Source organism: Galeopterus variegatus, unplaced genomic scaffold (genome assembly GCF_000696425.1).
Source record: "Galeopterus variegatus unplaced genomic scaffold, G_variegatus-3.0.2 Scaffold3862, whole genome shotgun sequence".
NCBI classification, from domain to species: Eukaryota; Metazoa; Chordata; class Mammalia; order Dermoptera; family Cynocephalidae; genus Galeopterus; species Galeopterus variegatus.
This window is the reverse complement of record NW_007729973.1, coordinates 23,125-31,826: the sequence shown is the minus strand read 5'-3', so window position 1 is coordinate 31,826 and position 8,702 is coordinate 23,125. Positions and strand designations below refer to the sequence as shown.

Genomic DNA, 8,702 nt, shown 5'->3' with positions numbered 1-8,702 from the left:
TCTGTCCCTCTCTCAGCTTCTATGCAATTATAATGACTATTTTAATCATATGTCTTTTGTAAACTCACCAATTGTATGGTAATATCATTATTCATTTATACCATCAGTATTTGTTTAGATTTAACATGTGTATATCATTTTTTTATTCCTTGTTCCTTCTTCTCAGATCTTCCTTCTGGGATAATTACCCTTCTTGAAGGATATTCTTGTTAGAAGGTCCTTACAGAGGGTCTTTTGTTGGTATAATTCCTTTTTGTTTATCTGAAAATGTCTTTATTGTATGTGTCTTCTTGATAGAGAGTTTTGCTGCTTATTAAAATCTAAGATGTCAGACATTTTCTCTCAGCACATTGAAGATTTTGTTTCATTGCCATCTGGCTTCTTGTTTTGTGAGGTAGTTATCTGCTGGTCTATTTGCCGTCCTTTTATCTGATTGCTTTTATGATGTCTCCTTGTCTTTGGTGTTCATGGTATCATCATGTGTGTAGGGTTGGTTTTTTTGTTGTTTGTTTTTAAGTTCACCCTGCTGGGGATTTCTTGGTCTTGCTGAACTGAAGGACTCATGTCTCTTAATAATTTTGGAAAATTCTAGCACTGTCTCTTTGAATATCATCACTACCCTATTTTCTCTATTTTTTTTCCTAAAACTTTGATCAAATGTGTGTTGGACTGTCTCATTCTATCTTCCATATCTGTTAATTTGTCTTTTTTACATTTCACATCTCTTTGTTTCTCTGCACCTCATTATTAGTAATTTCTTAAAATCTGTCCTCCAGTTTACTAAATCTTGCTTCAGCTATCATTAAATTGATGTTTTAATTGTACCGGTTTTTATTTCTAAATGTTCTTTGTTTCTTTTTCAAATATTTCTGGTAAGTTTTTGTAGTCTCTTGCTCATTATTCATATTTTAGTCTCCTCTTCATTATGTTAGATGAATTAAATATACTTAAAAAATATGTATCTCATAATTCCAATATCTAAAATCTTTTACAGATCTGGTACTAACTGTGTGGGTTTCTTTTGACTTTTTTCATGGAGTTTCTCTTGATTTTGTTCATGTTACCTTATTTCCCTACGTGTTCTGTAATTTTTAATTCTGCACTCATTGGCTGCAACCCTAGTTGCAAGAATACTTTGGTACCTGGTTAGAGAATGTGTTCTTCTGGGGATGATCTATGTTAGCCTCTGACAGCCATTGGAGACCTGGTCCTCTTTAAATTATGATTCGCAGGATGTAGGTATTAGAACCGTACAAGTAGTATAGGTTCCAAACTTAGGGAGACTTTTTGTACAATAGCTGCACAAAGTCAAATTTCAAACAGATACTTTTCTCTCTCTCTTGCTTTTGGCTTAAAAAAACAGATCTTTATTGTGTCACAGTTCTGGAGGCTAGAAATCCATGATTAAGGTGTTGGTAGCATTGGTTTCTTCTTAGGGCTGTGAGGGGGAATCTGTTCCATGCTGCTCTCCTAGCTTCTGGTGGTTTGCTGGCAGTCTTTGGTGTTCCTTGACTTGTAGATGTATTACCTCAATCTCTGTCTTCATTTTCACATGGTGTTCTCTTTCTGTGTGTGTCTGTGTCGAAAGTTTCCCCTTTTATAAGGACACCAGTCATATTGGATTAAGGACCCACTCCAATATGACCTCATCTTAACTAATTACATCTGCAATTTCTTTCTTTCTTTCTTTTTTTTTTGTCGATATACAATGTGGTTGATTACTGTGGCCCATCACCGAAACCTCCCTCCCTCCTCCCTCTCCTCCCTCCCACCCAACAATGTCCTTCTTGTCTGCCTGTCGCATCAACTTCAAGGAACTGCATACATCTGCAATTTCTGAATGTGGTTGCATTGTGAAGTCCTGGGGGTTAGGACTTCAAAGTAGGAATATGTGGGGGACACAGTTCGACCCATAACAGTGTTTCAACCTGGGTTTTCTCCAAAAGCAGAGCCTGAGACAAGGTTTTATGTACAGATAGTTTATTCCAGGAAATGATTCTGAGGAAAAGATGGGGGAGACTGGGGAAACTTTGACAGGGAAGAGGGAAAGTCAGTCCATGGTGTTGTCAAGCGAGACACTGTGGAGGCAGATACTTTTTCTTGCTATCTTCTGAGGGGTGGATGTTTTTCTTCCTAATTCACTTTTTCCCTGAGAATATAGTACTTCCTGGGTTTCCACTTTTGGAAGATGGTCTTCAACTGGGTTCTCTACTTGTCTAGCACTTGTCACTTCTTGCCCTGTGGCCTAAGCATGAGGCCATCCAGCCAGGTATCCCCCTCAGCTGTCTGGTTACTTCTGTGCTCTGTCATCTCCCTAGCCCAGCTCCTGCTTTATTCTTTCCCTCAGCACATTCCCCTTATTGTCTTGCAGGCTCATCAGTCACTTAAAAGGATGTTTTAAAACATGTATTAAGCATTCTTAATTCTTTTGAAGTTGGAGGGTTTCAAGCTCTCTAGTCTGCCACATTGCCAGAAATAGAATAGAAATGAGTTACTTTTGCAAAATAAGATAGAGTGAATTCATGATCACCCCTATACTATTTCCCATACTGTATGCTGATAGACTGCTGGGATAAGTGAGAGGAGAGTGTTGCTGTGGCTTGTGAGGGCTGCAGTCCCCAGCCTGGGCCACACTGGACAGTGCCTGGGTCTTCACCAGCAGCTGGGCTGTCACTTGTCCTCTTGGCAGCGAATCTGAATTATAGGTGGGGGACACCTAAACTTATGAAGTGATGAGGACAGCGGCCACAAGGATAAGTGATACGGAAGTCTGAGCTGATGATAGGGTGCTTTAGGCACATATCAGACACCATTTATTCATTCATTGGACCGATGCTTATTGAGCTCCTTCTGTATGTCATTCACTGAGCTGGGCACTGGGGAAACTAGGCACAGTGGACAGTGCCTGTCCTCAAGAAGCTTGAAGTCTAGTGTGCACATGGTTCATTTCAGGATGGCTCGTTAAGGGATGTGACAGGTAGAAGCTTAGTGAGAGGCACTAACCCACCTGTAGAGTATCGTGGAAGGAAGTTCTATCCAGGCTGCATCTGCAGGACAAGCAGGAGAAATCCAGGTGGAGAGCCAGGGAAGGGCATTCCAGACAGCGGAAGAAGAGCGTGCACAGTCACCGAGGCCAGAGAGTATTTCGGTTTGGGGAACTGCAGATAGCTTATTTGGCCAGAGTGCAGCTGGGGAGGCCTGAGAGTGGGTCAGGGAAGAATGAGAGCTGAGCCTGGAGGTAGTCTGGGGCCTACAGGTGGAAGGCCTCAGCAGCTGTGTCTGGGAACACAACTGGGAAACCGTGGAGCTCCCCGCCAGGGTAGTGGGTGATGCTGTCAGAGTGTCATGTTCATTCCTCTCAGGAGTGAGCTTTTGTCATGGAAGAGAAAACACATGGGTTTTGGAGTCAAGACAGCCTTGTATTCAGATCCTAGCTTCACAGCGTGTGGGTGATCTTGTAGCTGACTTATCTATCTTCTCTGAACCTCTCTTTACTTATGTGATCAATGAGAGAGGATGGCCTCGACAGCTTTCGAAGGCCTCCTCCATTTCCAGTATTCTGAGCTTCTGTGGCTATGAGTGTACGTTGTTAGAAAACAAGAGAAAAGCATGTCAACATGACACACACACAGCTCGGTGCTCAGGTTTATGAATATTTGCAGATATTGTCCTGATGTCAATTCTGGCAATTTCTGGCTTTCAACTAGCTGTTTCACTTCTATCTGTGAACTGTGGATGTTTACAGTGACGGATGTTTGTGGAATGAGTGAATTTTTATGCCTGAAACAGAACGTTGGCAGTGTGTGTGACTTTCATTGCATTACAGCTAACCTGACTTTGATTTTCTTGCTAGATGAGCTCTCTCTGGAACAGCACAACCTCTCTTTGTACCCCGTGGAGCTCATCCTGAAGAAAAGCACCATGCACAGCGCTGCACATGTGGCCTTAACAGAAACTTCTCCAGGGTCCCTGCACAGCAGTTCTCTCCCTGTCATTCCCTCTCCATCTGCCACTACTTTTGATACAACCTTTTTTAAGCAAGGAGAACAGACCCAAAGTACAGCAGATCACAGCCTCTTTGTGGCAAATGGCGTGTCGGTGACAAGTAATGAGGTGGCCATAGATGACGATGAAATGGATAACTTTTTACCAGATACTCACTGGGCCACTTCCCGGCTGGTTTCCCCACTAGAGCATGTCACAGTCAGCCCACCAGGGCTGCCCAAAGAAATGTGGGAGCCTGTGCTCATTCCATCACTACCCATGATTTCTTTACAAGATATAGAAGTGACATCAGCCTGGCAAAGCACAATTCAACGACCAACAACAAATGCTGAATCCCCCAGTCATTCCAGTGCTTTTTGGTCAGCTTTTCCCACCTCCAAGGGCATAATTCCAACTCCTAGTAGGAATTTGGTGCTTTATCCTACTGACACTTACAGTGAGTTTTCAAGCAGGACTTTGCCAGAGATTGTGGCTTCAGTCGCAGGGGATGGGGAAACACTCCTTGCCAGCTCTGAGTTTTTTGTGCCTCGGCCGATAGGCGATGGCATTACTCAACAGCCATTTTCCCCTTCAGGGGAGGTCTCGCAGCCTCCAGAGGATGTTTTGGCCACGAGTACAGACACATACACTGATGTGACCACTGCTTTGAGTCAACGTCTAGAAGAAACCGCCTTTCTAAGCACATACCCAGCTGTCACTCCAGTGCATCCGGTCCTGGCTCTCAGCAGCACGCTTTCTGCTTTGTGTTCAACTCCCCTTGCACTCGTGACCTTTTCTACTCGATCGGCTGATATTTTGTATAACCCCTTTCTTCCCAGCAACTCCAGAGAAACGTCACAATTGCCTGGCAATTCAGGGGTCCCCCGGCATGCAGACAACACTCACAGCCTGAGCCCAGTGGCTTCATTCAGACTGTACACGTGGTGCATGTCCTGCAGTGTGGCGTCACCACGGCACGCTGTGGCCACGAGCTTCACGGAGAAAGACATGGGGTCGGGGGATGGTGCCGAGCCCCTGTCCATGACCGCGTTGGAAGCGAGCAGCCTCCCTCCCCTGAGCAGCGTGGTGGCGGACTTCTCTGAGTTTGAGGAAGATCCTCAAGAATTTAACACACTTTTCCCTTCAAGACCTATGGTCTCCCTTTCTTCTAGATCTGTGGAAGTCTCAGAAATGAGCTTTGGCATTTCCGCTGGAGTGGATACAAGTAGCGTGATGACCACACAAGTGTACCCTTCCCACGGCCACCTCTCTGTTCCAGTGTCACTTGATCCTAGTTTTGGCTCCTCTGTTGCTGAAGCCCAAGTGATGCCATCTGGTGTAACCACGGTGTTTTTCTCGGTCTTCACCAGTGTTCTTGACTCCTCTTTCTCTGTCACAGCAAACAAAAACATGCCATCGCTTGTGATCAGAGACCCAAGTCCTTTTACGTCTTACAGTTTGGTTCCCTCAGTAGTGTCTTTGCTTTTCTCCGACCAAGACACTGCCCGTTTTTTCAAGCATGAACCTGGAAGTCGGTTGGACTTTGCGTCCAGCTTTTTCTCAGCTCCACCGCTGGAATCCAGCAGCTCGGTCACTTCGTCTTCAGAAGCACTTGCTTCCCCGTCTCTGGTGTCAAGCGATTTGTCAGCCTTCGCGTCTCAGTCTTTTTCCACCATGGTCGAGACATTTACATTGTCTGACTCTGTCATGTTGCAGTCACCTCAGCTTTCTGTTCCTAATTCCACAAATGTTGAGTTTTCTCAGCTGTGGCCAAGTCCGGGCCTTCCTTTCAATACAGTCACTTCTCTGCCTAGTCACTCTGAAATGTCACCGCTCTCAAGCTTCTCCTCTGATTCTCTCAAGTTCGCTGAAGCATCGGTGGTTTCACTGTGGCCAAGTCCGGGCCTTCCTTTCAATACAGTCACTTCTCTGCCTAGTCACTCTGAAATGCCACCGCTCTCAAGCTTCTCCTCTGATTCTCTCAAGTTCGCTGAAGCATCGGTGGTTTCACTGACAGATTCTGAAGCTCGGTTTACCTCAGCTTTCACTGAAACTACCTCCTATTTTGAGTTTTCACTCATTTCCCATGAATCTGCCATCACTACGCTGGTGCCCACCAGATCTGACCCCGTCCTTGACATCTTGGCTCCTGGGACTCATGTCACATCACTACTGACTGCTTTCCATATGACACCCGTTTTAACTGAGTCTTCTCTGTCCTCAACTCTGATACCTTCTGACGACCATATCAGTGCCGGTGATGGTCACACATCTGTCTTGTCCTCTTTCTCCAAAGTCGTTCCTACCAGTACAGTATTGATCACCGACATGGACCTGTCATCAGCATCCTCATTTGTTTTCGAGGCGATCCCCTCACCTCTGCCGACAGAGCCAGTGATCGTGGGTCCATCGTTCACGGCCACAGATTTACCGCTCAACACCTCCACTGAACCGAGCGCGTCCAGTGCCAGTGGTGACGATACCGTTGACACTGCCCTGAACAGCAAACCTGCGCATCAGAACCCCCATGGCAGCAGCGCTGCTCACCCCCTGCCGTCCCTGCATCCTGTGACCACCTCCACTCTCCAAGCAGCAGCAGCTACTCCAGCACCGGCCACGGCCAGGCCGCCATATGTGTGTGATATTACAGTTCCCGACGCCTATTTGATCACAGCAGGTAAGGCTCTGCTTCCAGTCATCTCTCTGGGTTGGGGCGACCTTTCTTAGCTGCTTTTATGCATGCTTAAGGGTCTTGGAGTGCAGGTGCTGGGCTCACCTGTCTCCCAGGTAGTAATCCTCAGTCCTCTGCCTCCTCCTGCGAGTTCTCTGGACAGTTATTTAGCTTCTCTTAAGCCTCTGTTTCCTCAACTATTGAACAAGAATAATGGTGGCACCTACTTCATGGATATTGTGAGGATTTAGATGCATTAGTGCACGTAGAATACTTAGCCCAGTGCCTGGTACACAGGAAGTACCCACAAAATATTGCATATTAGTTAATAATCACTGTAAGAACAAAGAAGAGATTTAAAGGGGCCTTAGAAATTTCTGGTAGGATCTTTGTCCTTGGAACTCCTAACCCGGTGGATGCATAGACAACACAGTTGAAACAAAACACTTTCATGTTTACTTCAAGCAGTCAGTTGGGCAACTCTTGCAATTTCTTACTGATTTGCTATTTTCCTTGAAAGGAGGGTATACTTTTATAGATTCCTGTAAATGTCACTTGGATCCTAAAGAAAGAAAAATGGAATGACCACATATCCTCTGAGTTCGGTCACAGAATTTGATCCTCTCCCCAGCCCGTAGCCTGAGCTGCTCGCCAGCCAGCAGCAGCTTCTCTTGCAGGCACGTGGCTGCTGTAGCCACAGGAAGCCGGGGTACATCTGATGGCGTGCCCATCCAAGGGAGACTTATTTCAAGAGTCACATCCAGTGACTGTGGCCTGCTTGATCAGGGTCTCCACGTTTTCCTTCACGAGGAGTGACTTAGGTGTGCATGGAGGTTCGTGAACTGTTCATAGAAGCTTACCTACAGCCTAGTACTGGGGTGTGTTGGTTGTGGTGGGGGTGGGGACAGAAGTGAAAAAGGAGGGGGAAATGGCAGGAGAGGTAGAGGAGGAGTGGAGTGGACAGAGGAGGAGAGGAACAGGGAAAGGTGGAGGTGAGAACAGGCTTGGTCTTCCTTCTCCTCTCCATGCTGAGTGAGCTGGGCCCTGGAGCCTCTGCTCGCTGTCGCAGCAGGAGAGGGAGCAGCTGGGGCTTTTGCTTCCCCCACTCCAAAGGTGACCACTTATTGATTCATGTGACAAGTACTTTTTGAGCACTTAGCATGTGTAGAGGTGCTTCTAGAAGCTTTAAGGGATATGCAGGTGAATAAGACAGGTCCTGTCCTTCTAGAGCTTAGAGCTGAGTATGGTGAGGATGAAGCCATGCTTTCTTGGTAGCTGTGATAAGAATGATTAAAGCAGAGTTCTCTGAGAGTGACACTTGGGATGATCGAGAATGTGAAATTGGAGATTCACATTAGAGGAAGAATAGAGTGTTGTTGTCTGGAGATGGATGGAAGGTAACCTCCAGGTGGATGGGACTTTCAGCTTGGCTGGAAATTAGACTGTGTAATGGGAGGAATAGGGAATCATGCTAGGAAATTAGGTTGGAACAAAATTACGAGCTTTAATCTGCAGGATTAGAGTAGCCCAGAGGAGAGAGAACAGAGTTTCTCGTGAACAAGCTACTTTTCTTCCTTCTTACAACATGATTGGAAGGAAGCAATAAAGTGGTCAGTAATAAGGAGTTTATTCAGAGTCGCTGGATACTTTTTATCTCAGGGATTCAATATTTATGATACTTAAGTTGCTATATGTCTTTTAGAATGTTTCTATAACTAATGAGAAACCGTTTTAGAAGTATCTCTAAGAATATCACGTATCATATAACATGGATTTAACTTTCGTTTATGACATACATTTAATGACTTTTGTTGCCCTTGTTAGGTATCCATATATTTTAACCACTTTTTGGAATGAGATTCACCTATTGTAATTGCACAGTCAACAGTTTTAGTAAATGCACAGAATTGTGCTTAGGGATCCATACTGCTGTATTGTATTTTTTAGTGGAGATAATGCCATCTTTTGTTGTTGGTGATACCTTTAACCCAGAGGAAGCGTCAGCTCATTTTCAATCTTCATTTAGATTTGACTGTGCATTTTTTTT

At 45.2% G+C, this 8,702-nt stretch overlaps 1 protein-coding gene across 1 annotated transcript in view; it reads left to right on the top strand.

The window, feature by feature from the left end:
• The first annotated feature begins 1,778 nt into the window (after positions 1–1,778).
• Positions 1,779–8,702, top strand: part of KIAA1549 (KIAA1549 ortholog) — a 29,341-nt gene continuing 22,417 nt past the window's right edge. Inside the window, exons 1-3 of the mRNA XM_008586187.1 lie at positions 1,779–1,881; positions 3,854–5,856; positions 5,971–6,661. Coding sequence (XP_008584409.1) covers positions 1,779–1,881; positions 3,854–5,856; positions 5,971–6,661 — 2,797 coding nt within the window. The remainder of the gene's footprint in view (positions 1,882–3,853; positions 5,857–5,970; positions 6,662–8,702) is intronic.